Source organism: Chamaea fasciata, unplaced genomic scaffold (assembly GCF_029207755.1).
Source record: "Chamaea fasciata isolate MVZ Bird 193981 ecotype frontalis unplaced genomic scaffold, bChaFas1.0.hap1 SCAF_40, whole genome shotgun sequence".
NCBI classification, from domain to species: domain Eukaryota; kingdom Metazoa; phylum Chordata; class Aves; order Passeriformes; family Sylviidae; genus Chamaea; species Chamaea fasciata.
In genome coordinates, this window is record NW_027094125.1 from 1,461,371 (window position 1) to 1,480,425 (window position 19,055).

General features: G+C 51.7%; 1 protein-coding gene and 1 pseudogene across 1 annotated transcript; one reads left to right on the forward strand and one right to left on the reverse strand.

Annotated features, from left to right (window-relative positions):
* The window catches only part of LOC136303663 (uncharacterized), a 265,948-nt pseudogene extending 246,893 nt beyond the window's left edge, over positions 1-19,055 (forward strand).
* Positions 238-3,412, reverse strand: LOC136303637 (glucose-6-phosphate 1-dehydrogenase-like). The gene is made up of 5 exons (XM_066207236.1): positions 3,313-3,412; positions 2,816-3,051; positions 1,859-1,935; positions 1,217-1,309; positions 238-742 (listed from the first exon to the last, which is right to left on the reverse strand). Exons 1-5 carry the CDS (start codon positions 3,410-3,412, stop codon positions 640-642), a joined length of 609 nt encoding a protein of 202 aa, XP_066063333.1. The 3' UTR covers positions 238-639.

Consider the following 19,055-nt stretch of genomic DNA (forward strand, 5'->3'; position numbering starts at 1 on the left):
CCGCCCCTGCGCCTCAGCACCGCCCCCGTTGGGGGTCCAGGGGCTCCCCCCGCCCCCGCAGTGGGGATGGTGCCCCAAAAGTGCCGGGGGTCGTGACCCCCCCAAGTGTTTGGGTTCTGCCCCATAAGTGCCATGGGGGGGCGGGGGTCTGCCCGATAAGTGCCTGGGGGCAATTAGAAGGTGCTGGTGGTAATTAATTAGCCAAAGGTGGGTTTAATTGGTCCTGGTTAACGGCGAGGTAATTGATTAATTGATTGGCGTTAAGCATTAATTGCTCCCAGCGCGGGGGGGGAGGGGTAATTATGCTTCGGGGACTCGATTGGAGGGTGGGGGAGCTTTGGTCCCAGCTGCGGCGGTTGGGGGGCCCAGGGGGGGTCTATGGGGCAAGGCTGGGGGGCTCTATGGGGCGGGGGGGTTTGGGGGTCATCCCCAGCCCAGGAGTGTTTTTGGGGGGCTGGAGTGTGTTGGGGGCGAGGGGGGGTCAATGGGTCGGGACTGAGGGGTCCATGGGGTAGGATCGGGGCGATTATGGGGCACGGGGGGTCCCGTGGGGCACCAACCCCCAGCCCAGAGCCCTGGAGTGTTTTTGGAGAGGCCCCTGCGAGGGTCCCCCCCTGGGTCCGGGGGTCCAGCCGTGGGTCAGGGGTGGGGGTCGGGCCCGGGGGGCGGCACCCACCGATAGGTGCCCTCGTACAGGAACCCCGCCCGCCGCAGCAGCTCGTCCGCCTCGGGGGGGCCCCGGCTGGAAAGGGGGGACACGGGGTCAGGGGGGAGCCCCGGGACCCCCCGAATCCCCAGTGAGACCCCCGGGATCCCCTCAAATCCCTGGGACCCCCCGAATCCCCAGTGAGACCCCCGGGATCCCCCCGAATCCCCAGTGAGACCCCCGGGACCCCCAAATCCCCAGGACCCCCCGAGATTCCCACTGAGACCCCCAGGATCCCCCCAAATCCCCAGTGAGACCCCCGGGATCCCCCCAAATCCCCGGGACAACCCAACCCCCCAGTGGAATCTCTGGGACCCCCCAAATCTGCAACAGGACCCCCGGGACCAGCCCCTCCCCCTCAGGTGTGTCCCCCAGACCCCCAAAGTCCTGCACCAGGTACCCGCCCCCCCCGCCCTCCCAGGTTCTCCCCCAGGTACTCCTCAGCCCCCCAGGCCCCCCAGTCCAGCCCATATCACCCCCAGGCCCCCCCCAGGTGCCCCCCCGTCTCACCTGCCGTAGGGGTAGGGGATGGGGGGCTCGCGGCGCTGCTCGATCTGGTGCAGGAGGGGGGTGAAGATGCGCCAGGCCTCGCGCAGCTCGTCACTGCGGGGGGCAGACACCCCAAAAAACTGAGCTGGGGGACCCCAAAACTCCCCCAAACCTCACCTGGGCTCACCTGGGCTCTCCCCAGGGTTACCTGGGAAACCCCAGGGCTCACCTGGGCCCCCAAAATGGTCCCACCTGTCCCTCTAAACTGTTCCCACTGGCCCTCCCCAAGCTGGACTCACCTGTCCCCCTCGCGTCCCACCTGTCCCCCCCCAGACTCTTCAGCTCCTCCAAAATGGTCTCACGTGTACTGGTCACCTGACCCCCTACATCCCACCTGTCCCCATGTCTTACCTGTGCCCTCCCCTCTATGTCCCACCTGATCCCAAGTCACACCTGCCCCCACGACGTCACATCTGTCACTGTGTCTCACCTGTCCCCACCATGTCCCTCCTGTCCCCAGTCCTGTCACTGTGTCCCACCTGTCACCACCATGACCCACCTGTCCCCACCATGCCCTCCCTGACCCCCAGGAGTCACCTGCCCCCATGTCCCACCTGTCCCCCATGTCCCCCCTGTCCCCAGGTGTCACCTGTCCCCTCTCACCTGTGCACAAAGTGCATTTGGTTCCCACAGATGACGTCCAGCAGCAGCCTCTCGTAGGCGTCCGGCAGCTTCACATCCTGGGGGGCACCGGGGTGGTCGGGGGTGGGGGTCTGGGGGCACCCCCAGGTGTGGGGGACACCCCCAGGTGTGGGGGGACACCTGGGCTTTGGGGGGATCCTGCCAGGTGTGGGGTTTGGCAATTCTGGGGGCTCCTCTGGGTTTGAGGTGGCCCCAGGTGTGTGGGGAACACCTGGGATTTGGGGGTACCCAGGTGGGTTTTGGGAACCCCTCCAGGTGTAGGGACCCCCCTGAGATGTGGGGTGTCCACCCCCGGTTTTGGGGTCTCAACACTACAATTTTGAGTCTCAGTGTTGCGATTTTGGCGTTCCAGCCCCGTTTCTGGGTGCACAAACCCCATTTTGGGTCTCAATGCTCCATTTTCATGTCCCCAACCCCCGTTTTTGGGTCCTAATGTTAGATTTTTGGGTCCCCAAACCCCGTTTTGGCTCTTGGTGCTCCATTTTCATGTCTCAAAACTCCATTTTTGGGTCCCTAAACCCCATTTTTGGGTCTCAGTGCTCCATTTTTGTGTCCCCAAATCCTATTTCCCTATCCCCACCCCAATTTCCATGTCCCCAGCCCCATTTCTGTGTTCCCAAACGCCATTTTTGTGTCCCCAAACTCCATTTTCATGACCCCACCCTCATTCCTGTGTCCCCACCCCCATTCCCGTGTCCCCACCCCCATGTCCCCACCCCCGTGTCCCCGTTCCTATTTCCCCATTCCTGTGTCCCCAGCCCCATTCCCGTGTCCCCGCCCCTGTGTCCCCAGCCCCATGTCCCCAACCCCATTCCCATGTCCCCATTCCCGTGTCCCCATTCCCATCTCCCCACTCCCATCTCCCCACCCCCGTGTCCCCGTGTCCCCAGCCCCACGTCCCCAGCCCGTTTGGGGTACCTTGTAGCGGCTGCCGTAGGTGAGGTCGAGCTCGGACTCCTCGGGCCGCAGGAACATTCCGGGTTTCTTGGTGTTGAGTTTGGCGTAGACGGCCTCGCGCGGCTGCACGCGCACCACCAGCTCGTTGCGCTTGCACTGCTGGGCGAAGATGTCCCCGGGCACCTCCCGGAACTGCAGCCGCACCTCGGCCTTGCGCTCGTTCAGTGCCTTCCCGCAGCGCAGCACGAACGGCACGCCTGGGGACAGTGACATCGTTGGCATCATCATTGTCATCATTGTCAATGTCATCATTGACATCATCATCATCATCATCATCATCTATCCAACATCGTCAACATCAACATCCCAGCAGCGCAGCACGAACGGCACACCTGGGGACAGTGACATCATTGGCCGCATCAATATCATCATGGGCATCATTGACATCACTGTCATCACCATCCCAGTGCCTTCCCACAGCGCACCATGAATGGGATGCCTGGGGACAGTGGCACTACGATTGTCATCATTGTCATTGTCATCATCAACATCATCATTGTTAGCATTGTCAATATCATCATTGACATCATCAACATCATCAACATCCATCAACATCATCAACGTCATCACCATCCATCAACTTCCCAGCAGCGCAGCACGAACGGCACACCTGGGGACAGTGACATCATTGCCATCATTAGATTGGCACCGTCAATATCATCGTTGGCATCACTGACATCACTGTCATCAACATCCATCACCATCCCAGCGCCTTCCCACAGCGCAGCACGAACAGGATGTCTGCGGACAGTGGCATTGTCATTGTCATCATTGTCATCGTCAATATCATCACTGGCATCATTGACACCACCGTCATCGACATCCATCACTATCCCAGCACCATCCCGAACGGGACACCTGGGGACAATGGCACTGTCGTTGTCATAATTGTCATTGTCATCATCGTCATCATTCTTGTCATTGTCAATGTCATCATTGACATCATCATCAACATCTGTCAACATCATCACCATCCCATCACCTTCCCGGCAGTGCAGCACAAGCAGGATGTCTGGGGACAATGGCATCGTCATTGTCATCATTGTCATCGTCAATATTATCACTGGCATCACTGACATCACTGTCATCGACATCCATCAACATCCCAGCACCTTCCCACAGCGCGGCATGAACAGGATGTCAAATGACAGAGGCACTGTCATTTTCATCACTGTCATTGTCATCATCAACATCATCGTCTATCGGTGACTGATGGATCTTGTGCATTCCCACAATTGTCATCATTGTCATCATCAACATCATTATTGTCATCACTGTAAATGTCACTATCAACATCAGTGTTGTTTGTCATCATGGTCAATGTCATCACTGGCATCAACATCCATCACCATCGTCAACATCATCACCATTGTCTTGGTTTGGGAAGACAGGTATCTGCCAGGTAATGAAACATTAATTTTGAAGAATTAAAGATTTTAGTTAAACCAGATATTGCTGAAGTAAGACAGATAGACTTCCCTTTTGATAAGCAGAAGCCAGATTTAAGGAACTGATAAATCATGAGGCCTGTCAACTTATGTTTGTGTATTCTGACTAATCAATAGGCTTCAAGAAGGACAATGTATTCATAAATCAAATACCCCTGGGAAAACAGGATTCAGTTGTCACACAACACTAAAAGGTTAAAAAGTCAAAGCGAAGAAGACTCACTTACTTCATCATTTTGAGACCCTGCCCCATAAAAAGAACCACCGACCCATTTCAAGGAACAAACCATGCGTGCTTAATAGCTTTTGGCTAATTACCATACGAGGCGGGGAATGGGATGTACTAAAGTCATGAATATACATTTGTGTTTTGGGTATTCAATACTTCTGTACATAAAAAGACCCTGTGATCTTCTGTGAGCGCGCGTGTTTGGGAGCTATCCCGCACGCTGCCCGGCATCGTAATTAAACATACACTTTCTAACTTTAAACTGTTAGAGAGTCTTTTGTCCGTCATAGTTGGATATTGACATTGGGGCGATATTCATATTTTTTTAATAATTCATTTTGGCGAGCCAGCCAGGAGACGCTCTCTCTCGCCGAGGGGGCCATCGGGGTCTAGGACCCTTTTGGGCGCCCCCCAGGATTTTCTGGGTAGAAGGCTCCTGCGACCCCCCTGACACCCCTGGAGACAGACCAGAGCCTGCTGGAACTACGGACAAAAAGGTATGTTTAAAAAATAAAATAAAGAACAAATACTGAAGACAGGTACCTTTGAATAGAGGCAGCTTGTAAGTCATAAGAGACGTCTTATGCAAAGCAGCGGCCTGAATGAGTTTTGGAAAAACTCCGCCGAGTATTGTAGATGGTTGTTTTGTTTCCAGGTAAAGAACCTGGTAGTTGGTGGCTGCATCCCGAGTGGAGGGGCAGCAACGGCAGCAGCAGAGCCGCCGGTCTTGAGTCTTGTTGGTTTTAAAGCAGTACTAGCTCCGGTTTCGGCTTGTAGCTTAAAGGTGCACCTTGCTAATGCATAATCTGAGGGGCTAGCCTGAGTTTTGAGATGCAAAGGGTCCCGTTTTGAGTCGTGGTCCCGTGCGCCGGATGTGTGTGTATTGCAGACAGACCTGTGTCTGTTTGGTGATCCCGAGGTTTTGTGATTGCGAATCAATTTTGTACCGTTTGTGTTGCGGTTTGTGAAAGCTTGTGAAGTAGTCATTTCGGTTTGTGTAATTTTGGAATGTGCTACTAATCTCTGTTTTTGGAAATTCTGCAACACGGAAGAGATTTTAAAACTCCCGCTCATTGGCGGAGGGATACCTCTGTCGGAGAAGGCGGAGGGATTTGGGAAGGCTGTGTGCTAGTTTTGATCGTTTAACTGATAGTGTGACTTCAATTAGTTTGTTGTTCAGTAGAAAAGGGCCGTGAGTGAATAAGCTGTTTACTGTTTATAGAGAGAGAAAAAAAAAAAGGGGGGGGGGGAACAAAAGAGGCAAGGAGGTTTTTTTTCGTCTCTTCGCATCCATGCCTGACATAGCCGGTGATCAAGGGTACTTAGTGTCACCTTGGTAGTCAGACAACAGGCTGAACTTACAGCCTAAGGCTATGTTTCCCAGCTCCTTGTAAAACGCCGAGGGATTTTTGGCGAGAGGACGTTTTTGGTTAAAAGAAGTATTCTTATCTGTTTGTGAAGTTTGCAATTGCCAGAGTGTGTGATAATATCTTCAAAGTGCTGTAGTCCTGGGCTGCGACTGCAGAAGAGCGAAGGGGGAGTGTGGGATCCAGCCCCGCCCCCGCTTTCCTGCAGGAGGGTCTGTGCTGTGTCCTGGCCGAAGTCTGTGGGATTTTAAGAATGTATTCAGAGTCATAGAGGATCTCCCCCCCACCTTGGCTGCTTCCTTTGCAAGCCTAAAACTGTGCCTGACTGATTGGAAAAGTTTTCGTTTGTCTGTTTTTGCTTTTTGTTTGTTTGCTTTAATAAAAAGACGTTTATCCTTTTCTTAACCATAAGTTCTTTTCTCAACAGGTAATGCTTCGAGCCTTATTTTGAAAAAAATCTTTTTTGCTTTTTATGCCTCGAGCCTTGTTTAGAGTTTTCCTTTCTTGCTTTTTAACCGTAATTCTTTCCTCAACAGCTGAAAGTACAGCTAACTTTCTCCTTTTTAAGGTTAACAAACTAGTTTTTGTTTAGTTTTGTTTCTTTGTTTTTTCTCTCTCGTGTTGATTTTGATATATGCCCAGGAATAGGAGGCACAAGAATTGGGAGGCTGGTTCAGAAGAGTTCCCCTGCCCAAGGAGGGGCTGCTACTGTAATCAGTAGACTGTGCTTCGTGGTGCACTCTGTCAAGGCTCGTGGGTCCAATAAGGGTACAAGTGGCTAGTACCTAAGAGTGGAACTATAAGCCCACGCAGCAGTAAAATATTTGAGTTGCTAGAAAACGAAATTTCAAAGATCTTAAAGAAACCAGTACAAATTCCTAAAGTTGAGTGTGGCCAGCATATTTTTGTACCAGAAGAATACCAAGTGAAACTTAAGAATTAGAATAAGATCAAAAAGCATTAAAAAAAAAAAAAAAAAAAAAAAAAAAGAAAAGAAAAAAAGGAGAGAATTCTTAATAGACACAGGGGCAACATTTTCAGTGCGGAATATGGCCCTAATACCTGTAACCAATGACTATGTTATGGTAAAAGGAGCGACTGGCCAATCTGAAAGACCTTATTTTTTTGCAAACCATTGAAATATAAATTGGAAAACAATGGGGAATTCATTGATTTTTTTTATATGCCTAAAGCTCCATCTGCACTTTTGGGCAGAGATGTGCTAGAGCAGCTGGAGACAAAAATAATATTTAAGAATGGAAAAATTATTTTGGAGGTAAAAGATCAACAATATGTAGAACTGTTAAGCTTAATAATGATAACCAATAAAATTGAAGTTGCCAATGAAGAAGAGAATTTCAGGAAAATATTAGATCAAGTGTTTCCTGGGGTGTGGGTTTCTGACATACCAAGCAGGGCAAAGAGTGCACTATCAGTATAGGTCAAACTTAAAGAAAGAAGGCAGCCAGTAAAAGTTAAACAATAGCCCCTAAAGAAGGAAGACAGAGAAGGGATTAGTCCAATTATTGAAAACATTTGAAGATAGGACTACTAAAAGAGTGTCAGTCTGATTTTAACACTCCTATCTTGCCAGTGAAGAAGCCTAGCAGATCATACAAGCTAGTACAGGACTTAAAGGCTGTTAAGAGGATGACTGAAGACTTGTATCCAGTAGTTGCTAACCCTTATATATTGTTAACTCGTTTAATCCCTGAACTAACCTGGTTTACTGTTTTAGATTTGAAAGATGCTGTCTTTTGCCTCCCTCTCCATGAAGCCAGCCAGAAAATCTTTGCATTTGAGTGGGAGAACCCCAAAACTGGACGAAAAACTCAGCTCACATGGTGTGTTTGCCTCAAAAGGACAAAAACTCCCCCACCATATTTGGGGAAAAGCTTGCAAAGGATTTGGAGTCTTGGGAACCTCCACCAGGAGGACAGCTGCTCCAGTATGTGGATGACCTCCTAATAGCCACCCAGACCCAGGAAACATGTGTGGACTGGACGGTAAGCCTCCTAAACTTTTTGGGCCTGCAGGGGTATCGGGTGTCCCAGAAGAAAGCCCAAATGGTGAGACAAACAGTAATTTACCTGGGCTATGAAGTGAGTGCTGGACAGAGAACCTTAGGGCAAGATCGCAAAGAGGCAATGTGCCACACCCCAAAGCCTCAGACAGTGAAAGAACTGAGAACCTTCTCAGGCATGACAGGATGGTGCAGACTGTGGATTTATAATTATGGGTTACTTGTTAAACCTCTGTATGCCTTGAGCACGGAAGGAAGCAAAGATCTTCAGTGGCACAAAGAAGCAGCTCGAGCCTTCGACCAGCTAAAGAAAGCCCTCATGTCAGCACCAGCCTTGGGACTTCCAGATGTAAGTAGGCCATTCTTTTTGTTTTCTCACGAGAAGCAAGGGATCGCTTTAGGGATACTAGCACAAAACCTGGGCCCGTATCGAAGGGTAGTTGCCTACCTCTCTAAGCAGCTAGATACGGCAGCTAGGGGGTGGCCAGGGTGCCTCAGAGCCGTTGCAGCAGTGGCAGTGAACATCCAAGAGGCACGCAAGTTCACCCTGGGCCAGAAGACGACGGTGCTAGTGTCTCACACAGTGTCTACAGTCCTGGAAGCGAAAGGGGGGCATTGGCTCTCCCCACAGAGATTCCTGAAGTACCAAGCTATACTGGTGGAACAGGATGATGTTGAGATTGTGGTAACTAACATTGTGAACCCAGCTTCCTTCCTCAGCGGAAGTATGGGAGAACCAGTGATCCATGATTGCCTGGAGACCATTGAAGCCACCTGCTCCAGTCACCCGGATCTGAAAGATAGCCTGCTGGAAAATGCCGAGACCTGGTTTACTGATGAGAGCAGCTATGTCATCAGTGGGAAGAGGCATGCTGGGTATGCAGTTACCACAAGTAGAGAGGTAATAGAGTCCAAACCATTACCAACGAATACCTCTGCACAGAAGGCTGAGATAATAGCCTTAATTCGAGCCCTAGAGCTGGCAGAAGGAAAAAGAATTAATATCTTCACAGACTCAAGGTATGCATTTGGAGTCGTGCATGCCCACAGAGCCATTTGGAGAGAGAGAGGACTGTTAAACTCACAAGGGAAGGGTATTAAACATGCACAGGAAATATTGAGACTGTTGGAGGCAGTACAATTACCTGAGAAGGTAGCCATCATGCATATCAAAGCACACCAGAAGGTGAGCTCGGAACTGGAAGAGGGGAACATGCTGGCGGATAGAGAGGCAAAAGAAGCAGCAAAAAGTGAGATACCTGATGAGACAATTGAAGCAGCATTGATTCCAGATGGAAAAATTTCTATTGAGGGTAAGCCAATATCCAATAAAAAGGATAAGAAACTCATTAAAGCAGAATAGGCAAGTTATAACCAGGAGGGATGGGCTGTAACAGAAGAAGGGAAACTTGTAGTACCCTCCTATTTGTTGTGAGCATTAGTACAGAGGGAGCATGAGAAAACACACTGGGGAATAGATGCCCTGTATAACCATTTAAAAGAAAGGATCATGGCCAGGAAATTGCAGGGCACAGTGATACAAGTAACTCGTCAGTGTAGCCTTTGCCTCCAAACTAATCCCAAAAATACTCCAAAGCCTAAAGTGGGACAAATTGGGAAGGGCTGTGGACCTGGGCAACAGTGACAAATTGACTTTACAGAGCTGCCCAGGAAGGGAGGATATCGTTACCTATTAGTGTTAACTGATACTTTTTCAGGATGGCCAGAAGCCTTTCCCGTCAGGACAGCTAAGGCCCAAGAAGTAACCAAAGCACTGTTACAAGAAATAATACCGAGGTTTGGAGTTCCAGCCACCATATCCTCAGATAGAGGGCCACACTTTATTTCAAAAATTGTGAAGCAAATGAGTAATCACTTGGGAATAGATTGGGAATTGCATACCCCATACCACCCTCAATCTAGTGGTCAAGTGGAAAAATGAACCACTTGATTAAACAACAAATTGTGAGATTGGGGCAAGGAGTAAACTTACCCTGGCCCCAGGCTTTCCCATTGGCATTATTGCAAATTCGGACAAAACCAAGGGCAAAAGAGAAACTAAGCCCTCTTGAAATACTGTATGGAAGGCCATATGCAGTTCAAGAAGGAACAACACCTATGCAAGTAGGGGAAGAGACCCTACACAGGCATAAGGAGGCCCTGAATAGACAACTTAGAGAAATTGAGAAATATGTGGCCGGAGCTCAAAACAGAGAATTAGATGGGCCAGTATGTATATGTTAAGTCTTTTGCAGAAAAGACCTTGGAACCACAGTGAGAAGGACCATTCCAGGTGCTTCTTACTACCTTCACTGCAGTCAAGATCAAAGAACAGAAAGCCTGGATCCATCACTCCCGAGTGAAGAAAGCCCCAGAAGGAATCTGGAAGATCACACCAGGAGATAACGAACTGAAGCTGAAGCTCACTCGGAACTACCAATAGATGGACTAATATTTATCATGGACATTATGTAGAAAATTGTAATTATTGCAGTAATTACTGTAACTATAACAAGAATCAAGGCAATACCACGTAGGTACAATGTGACTGAGATAAACAAGTGTGAAGCGAGAGCTTACAATGCTTACTCTCGTAAGGCTTTAAATAAGATGCTACAGGTCACGAATGCAAGTGTGTGGGAAGGAAGAAATGTGTGGGGTTGTAAGTATGCATTTGTACAGGATGGGTTCCATGAGGCCTACCACCCACCCATGAGACCCATCCGAATTAGTCCTGAATGCTGTGACAAATACTCGAGTAAATGCCCTCAGTTTAGACTCAAAATAGAGGACTGTGCAATAAGACCAAAATTGGGCTGATAATTAACCCAAAGTGGTCTTTAAAACGAGTAGAAATGGGAGTACAAGTAAATAACCAGAATGTGCTCCATCTCTCAAGAACTCCTTTATGGACTGGACCACTTGGCTCCAAAAGAGTATGCCTTCTAATTTTAGAAGTAAGAAGGATCTCACCAGATTGCTAGGAACAAGACTGGGAGTCCTAAATACCATAGATTCAGAAGGACTGAGGAATAAATTAGCCTCAGTAGGGAATGATTTAGTTCAACTACAGCAACCTTTGCAATCCTCTCTACTTGCACTGGGTAACAATCATTGGAAATTGACCCAAATACTACCAGAATGGGAAAACACAGAAGAGCGAGATCATGAGGCAATAAATAACGTGCTAAGTACAGCTAGTGAAAACATTTCACTGGCTCTAGGGTGTACTCAGGCACAACTGTGGATGCAATCAGTGGCTGCTGCAGTTATCAGAGAAGGTGGAGAGGGAACATTTCCTGCCGAAATTTGCAAAATTGTTTGGGACAATGCCTCTGATATGGAGAAGGAGCTTCAGTCTTGGTGGGTATTGGTCAATTTCACCTATAACCCTGAGACTAGTATAGTGACAGCCTTTGTTTTAACCATACACGATGCCTCACTGGACCTAATACACCCAATAGTGCCCTTAGGGTTAAACCATGAGGGCGCTGTATTGTACCCTTCTGGACACAGGATGTGGGCACGAGAAATTGAAGGAAAATGGCAAACTGTTAATCTAGAACCCTGTACTGCAAGGAGACAACTAGGATACATATGTGAAAGGACATTAGAAGGTGACAAAGACACTTGTTTGGATACGGACCAACATATTTGTCACTTTGAAACACATCCAGGCAAACAGAAAACTTCATTGGTGTATACAGGACAGGGGTGCGTCTGTCTAAGGACAGCATGCCCCATCATAAGGGTAGATAACCAAACTGTAAAAGAGATGCAATTCGATTTGTGTGTTTGTAATTTTGTTAGAATTAGGGGATGTGATTTTTCCTATCAAGCACCTGTAGTATCACATCAATAACCACTGTGGAGAAAATACTGCCTGTGCCCATAGGAATAAATCTGACTCTAGTCACTCAATTGATGAGACATCCTGAATTGAAAGAAATCTTAAAAGAAATTAAGGAAGGGGGGGAAAAGATGTTAATTACAATACACCATGACACAGAGACCATCAAAGGAGTTTTTAAAAGGCTTGAGGAACATGTATCTCATCATTGGTGGAATGAGCTTTTTGGGTGGTCTCCGACAGCAACCGGTATACTAAATACCTTAGTCCACCCTACAGTTGTGTTACTTATTTTCGTTAGTATAAGTTTAGTTTTATCTGTGGTGATACTTATTTGGAATTGGAGGATGCTACAAAGAGTAACAGCCTTAACTTCACTATCGAAAGCGTATGGATTAGTCTTGAGAGACACTAGTTGTACAACTTGGATAGATGAAGAAGACTCTATGTATTGAGTAAAAGAATTTACTCACTTTAAAGAGGAAGTGAGAGTTGAAACATTAATTTTGAAGAATTAAAGATTTTAGTTAAAACAGATATTGCTGAAGTAAGACAGATAGACTTCCCTTTGGATAAGCAGAAGCCAGATTTAAGGAACTGATAAATCATGAGGCCTGTCAACTTATGTTTGTGTATTCTGACTAATCAATAGGCTTCAAGAAGGACAATGAATTCATAAATCAAATACTCCTGGGAAAACAGGATTCAGTTGTCACACAACACTAAAAGGTTAAAAAGTCAAAGCGAAGAAGACTCACTTCATCATTTTGAGACCCTGCCCCATAAAAAGAACCACCGACCCATTTCAAAGAACAAACAACGCATGCTTAATAGCTTTTGGCTAATTACCATACGAGGTGGGGAATGGGATGTACTAAAGTCATGAATATACATTTGTGTTTTGGGTATTCAATACTTCTGTACATAAAAAGACCCTGTGATCTTCTGTGAGCGCGCGTGTTTGGGAGCTATCCCGCACGCTGCCCGGCATCGTAATTAAACATACACTTTCTAACTTTAAACTGTTAGAGAGTCTTTTGTCCGTCATAGTTGGATATTGGCATTGGGGCGATATTCATATTTTTTTAATAATTCACCGCCTCTCCCTGCCCCCAGAGCCCCCTTTTCCTTGACAGAGAGATCCCCTGGACCCCTATTCCTGCCCTTCCCAGCACCCAGCCCCGCCTATCCCAACAGTGAGGACCCCTATTCCAAACCATCCCGGGTTTCCCCACATTTGGATGGGAGTAGGGACACTGGGGACGCTTGGAGCTCCCGTTCCTGGTCACAGGAACCCTCTTAATCCCACCCATCCCACCTCTACCCACCCCTTTTCGCAACCCTGGAAGCCCCAAAGCCCCTTCCCTGCTCTCCCAGCTCTCCCCGTTGCCCCTTTCCTTCAGCCATGCCCCCCCAGCCCCCAAATGTCCGTGTCCCCCCAGTTCTCCTCTCCCTGCGCTCCCTCCCTGTGGCCCTGTCGGAACCCGGCTCGGGCTTCCCCCAGTTCCTGTCCATGGGCTCCCTGGATGGGATTCCCTTCCAGCGCCGCCACTGCCAGCGGAGCCGGGCAGAGCCGCAGCTGCCGGGGATGGCGGCCGGAGCCCAGCCGGGATTTTGGGATGGCCAGAGCCGGCACAACGAGCGGCACTGGCACAGGGCCACCAGGGAGCTGCAGATGCCGCAGGAGCGGCACAGCCAGAGCGGGGCTCAGAGCGGGGCTCAGCGCGGGGAGCCGGGGCTGGGGGATCTGTGGGGCTGCCACGGCACCTGTGGGGCTGCACTGGGGATCCCTGGGACTGCGCCAACACCTGGGCTGAACTGGGGGACCCTCCGTGGGTCCCACATCCCCCTGTGCCCCCTCTCCCACCCCCTTCCCATTGTTCCCCCCAAACTTACGCTCCCCCGAGCTCGGCCTGGAGTGACCCAGCCCGTGGCCATCGTGTCCTGGCTGGGAGGAGGAGGAGGAAGAGGAGGGACAGAGAAGGAGGAAGAGGAGGAGCAGAAGGACCTGGAGGAGGCAGAGGAAGCACCACGTGCGTTCCCCGCTCCCTGAATCGGCAGCTCCTTTGCCCGGACACCATTGGCCCCATCCCGCAGGTGCCCAGAGAGAGGGAGCTCGCCCCAAATATCCCGGCGGGGTCCCCGGGAGGTGTTTTTGGGAGGTCCCGGTGTAGGCAGAGCCCTGGCGGGGGGCGGGGGAATGCGGGTCCCCCCAGGTGGGGGTTGGGCTTCCCGGGCCGGGCCCTCCGAGCTCTGCCGGGGCCACGTGGGGAGCGGCGGGACCGGCAGGGGGACACCGGGTTTGGGGAGCCCGGCAGAGATCCGGGCTTTGGGGACCCCCTGAGCGGGACCCCAGAGACAGGAGAGCCCCAGGAGCCCAAAGCGGGGACCCCGAGAGGGGGGGACCCCTGGGATTGCCGGGACCCCGTTGGGGGGTGCTGGGGCTGGAGGGGCGGGATGGCCGGGAAAGGGGTTCGGGGCTCCCAGTGCCAGCAGTGGCTGCTCCCAGGATGAGCCCAGTTGTCCCCCCCGTGTGGTTCCAGTTTCCTGGGCACTCCCAGTATGAGCCCAGTCAGTCCCAATATGATCCTGGTCACTTCCCCTCACTCCCTGTAGGATCTCTCTTGCTCCCGGTATTACTTCACTAATCACTCCCTATCATTCCCCATTATGATACAGTTTTCCCCCAGCACGGTCCAAGTTGCTCTCAGTTCCTCCTACTATGGTCTGCTGTGTTCCCAGTTCTCCCAGTTGCCCCTAGTATAGAACTAGTGTCTCCCAGTATAATGCCTGTCTCTCCCAGCAGGGCCCCAGTCCCTCACACACACCCCGAGTTACCCCCAGCAGATTCCCAGTGGCTTCCAGTGTGGTCCCAGTCACCACTTGCATGGTCTCAGACACTCCCAGTATATCCCAGTTGCCCTTATAGTCATTGCCAGACACTGCCAGTTCCCTCAGCAAGGTTCAGTTGCTCCCAGTTTTATCCCAGTCACTGCCAGTACCCCCCAGTTTTCACCAGTATGCATCCTGTCATTCCCAGTGTCTCCCAGTGTATCCCCTGTTGATCCTCACCATGGGTCTGGTAGCTCTCAGTAACCCACAGGCAGGGTCCAGTCACACCCAGTAAAATCCCAGTATGATGCCAGTTGCCTCACGTGTAATCCCAGTGTCTCCCTGTCAATGCCAGCATGAACCCAGTAGCCTCCAGTAGGATCCCCATGACTTCCAGTCTCCCAGTATATCACTGTCTCTCCTAGAATGTTCCCAGTCATTCCCAGTTTGTGTCGTTGTGATTCCCATCATTCACAGCCACTCCCAGTCAATCGCAGTGTGAGTCCAGTCAGTCTCAGTGTGATCCCAGTCTCACCCAGCATTGGCCCAGCTGCTCCCACTATGATGCCAGTTGCTGCCAGAATAGTTCCAGTTGTTCCCAGTTTTTCCCAGTATGTTCCCAGTTGTCCCTAGAATAGTCCCAGTCCCTCTCAGCATGGTCCCAGTCACTCCCAGTTACCCCTACCATGGTCCCAGCTGTTCCCAGTGTGGTTCCATTCCCCCCAGTATGATTTCAGACACTCCCAGTATATTCCAGTTATCCCAGTCAGGTTCTGGTTACCTCAGAATGACCCCAGTCTTTCCCAGTTACTCCCAGTTGCCTCCAGCATGATCCCAGTTTCTGGCAGTTGCCCGAAGTGTGGTCCCATTTGCTCACAGTATTTTTCCAGTTGCCCCAGTTGTGGTCTCGTTCCCCTCAGCATGGTTCCAGTGCCTTCCAGTTGATGCCAGTTGCTCCCAAGGTGTCCACATTTTCCTCCCAGTAACTCCCAATAACCCCCAGTCAGGATCCAATCACACCTGCTGTAATCCCAGTGCCTCCCAAGATGATCCCACTTGCACCCAGTCACCTCCAGTTGGGTTCCAGTCACCCCAGTAACTTCCAGATATTCCCAGTATGATTCCAGTCATGCCCAGAGTGACTCCATGTCACTCCCAGTGTGGGCCCAGTTGCACCTTGTCACTTCCAGTATACTTCCAGTCATGGAAGTACACTTCCAGCACCTTTCCAGTCATTCCCAGTCTGAGTCCAGTAGGATCCCAGTCACTCTCAGACACTCCCAGTACTATTTCAGTCACTCCCAGTATGATCCCAGCCAGTTCCAATAGGATCTCAGCAGGACCCCAGCATGGGCACAGCTGCTCCCATCATCATCCAGCCTGATTCCAGTTGCTCCCATTTACCCCCAGTGTGGTTTCAGTCTCTCCCAGTGTATCCCAGTTGCTCCCAGCATGTTCCCAGTTCCTTCCAGTTTTCCTCAATTGCTTCCAGCTTGATCCCAGATGCTCACAACCACTCTTAGTCACCCTCAGTGCAACCTCTGTGTCCCCAAATAAGATCCAGTATGATCCCAGTCTCCCCCAGCAGGACCCAGCCTCTCCCACTGTGATTCCAGTAGGATCCCAGTTACCCCCAGCATGGTTCCAGTTGCTCCCTCTTCTTCCCAGTGTGGTCCCAGTTGCACCCAGTTGCTCCTAGTATTGTCCAAGTAACTTCCCATATAATCACAGTCCTACCAAGCGCGGTCCCAGTCATGTCCAGCTGCCCCCAGTGCAGACCCAGTCACTCCCACTTGCTCACAGGTCTCCCCAGCGTGGTCCCAGCTGTTCCCAGTGTGGTTTCAGTCCCCCCATTATGGTCACAGACACTGCCAGTATATCCCATTTGCCCTCGGTATGCTTGTTGTCATTCCCAGTCACTCCCAGTTGCCCGTGTAATGTTCCAGTTACGAAGTACAGCCCAGTTCCTTCCAGTGATGCCACTGCTGGGATCCCCCACCCCTCTCTGCATTCCCCCCTCCCAGCTATCCAAGCTCCCGAGAGGAGCCCCAAGGGCTGGAAGTGCCCAGCCAGGGTCCCCAGCAAGGCCCAGTGTGGATGTGCAGCGCCCAGTTTTCCCAGTTTCCCTCTCCTTTTCCCCGGGCCGGGTTCCCCCCGGCCCCAGCGGGTCGGAGCAGCCGAGAGCCCCGCGCTGCCCATCCCAACCTGTCCTGGTTCCATCCCTGCTCCTCCTGTGGCTGCCAGGGCTTTGGGAACGGGGCACCCAGGGTGTGCCTGCTCCTGGGGGAGGAGGAGGGCTGGGAGAGGAGAGATGGAGAAGGAGAGCGAGAAGGGATGGAAGCAGGAGAAGGAGGTGGGGTTAGAGAGGAGGAGGAGGAAGGGGTGGAAGAGGAGAAGCAGGAGGAAGAGGAAGAGGAGGGACAAAGGAGGATCAGGGAAAAGAGAAGAACCATGAGGTCGAGCACTCCCTGAATTTGCAGGCCCCCTCCCATGGGATGGTCACCCCCCATCCCACAGGTGACTGGGGAGGGGGAGCTGGGCCCAGATATCCTGTGGGGTCCCTGGGTTGGGTTTTTTTAGGGGGAATATCTGGAGAATGAAGAACTGCAAAGCTGAGTGAAAAATGCCCCTTGGGGGGACACTGGGAGTTGCCAGTGGCAGCTGCTGGCAGAGGCAGCCTGGAGGAGCAGAGCCCTGTGTCCCCCAGGAGCCCACAGTGGGGACCCCAGAGAGGGGGGAGCGCCGCCATTGGCGGGACCCTCAACAGCCTGGAGAGGGGCAGGGGGGACTCCTTGGACCCCCTGCACCCCAAAGCAGAGAATAAGGGGAGAAAAGACCCCAGGACCTACCTCCAAATTCCCCAGCATCCCTAAGTGGCAAGGCAGAAGACGGGAACTTTTTCGATTCCTGGGACTCCCAGCAGCCTGGGGAGGGCAGGGACTGAGTAGACAGGGGACCCACAATACAAGCGTGACCCCCAGCAGCTGGGATGGGGGGAACCCCCGAACACCAAAGGGAAGAGAGCAGAGACAGGGAACTCCTGGGAGGCATTTTCAGGGCTGAATCTTGGTGTTTGAGAGGTTTTTATGGACCCTCGATGCCCAATGACCTCTAGAGATTGACTTGGGCAGAGGGACCTTCAAACTCAATTTGCTTATCGCTTGTATTTCCCCTAACCAGGATTTCCCATTCCCAGAACTTGACTGGATGTAGGATAAGGCTGTGATGAAGAGGAATGATCCCCAGCACAGCCAGGCAGGTGAGGAGATACTCAGTGCCCCTTTTCCCCTCTCTCCTGCTCCATCTCCCAGCCCAGCCTGGCCCCCGGCTGCAGGACAACCCTGCTGCCAACGCCGTCCTGCCAGGGATACACTGAAGGGATCTCCTTTCCCTTCCCTCTGGCATGGAGGCAAATCCCATCCTCTCTTTGTCCTTCCTCCCCCAGACAAGGAGCTGAGGATGGAGACCAGGGAGGACAAATCCCCAGGGGAGAACCTCATGGAAGAGGGTGTTTTTAGCAGCCGTACGGCGCAGAAATCCAATGGGGAGGAAAAGCCCCAGAGATCCCGCAGGAGGAGGGGCTCCAAGCCCTTCCCAGGGTGCTCTGGGGAGGAAAGACCAAACCTGTGCCAGAACAGTGGCCGAAGCTTCAGCTGGGGCTCTGAGCTGGTGGTCACTGAGCAGCTTCATGATGGGGAGAAACCCCACAAGTGCCAGGAGTGTGGGAAGAGCTTCAGCCAGAGGTTCAGCCAGATCTGCCACCAGAGGATCCACACTGGGGAGAGGCCCTATCAGTGTCCCCAGTGTGGGAAGAGGTTTCAGACCAACTCCCATCTGCTCCAGCACCAGCGGATTCACACAGAGGAGAGGCCCTTCCGCTGCCCTGACTGCAGGAAGGGCTTCAAGCACAACTCCACCCTCGTCACCCACCGGCGCATCCACACTGGGGAGAGGCCCTACGAGTGTGGGGAATGTGGGATGAGCTTCAGCCAGAGATCCCACCTGATTCACCACCAGAGGATCCACACCAGGGAACGGCCCTATGAGTGTGAGCAATGTGGGAAGAGCTTCAGCACCAGCTCCAACTTGATCAGCCACCAGAACATCCACGCTGAGGAAAGGCCATACAAGTGTGGGGAATGTGGGAAGGGCTTCAACCAGAGGTCTCACCTGATCATCCACCAAATGATCCACACTGGGGAGAGGCCCTACGAGTGTTCTCAATGTGGGAAGAGGTTTCACACCAGCTCCAGTCTCCTCGTGCACCAGCAGATTCACAGAGAGGAGAGGCCCTTCCACTGCCCCGACTGCAGGAAGGGCTTCAAGTACAAATCCACCCCTGTCACCCACCGGCGCATCCACACTGGGGAGAGGCCCTACGAGTGTCCCCAGTGTGGGAAGAGCTTCACCCAGAGCTCTAACTTGACCCAACACCAACGGAGGCACCATTAA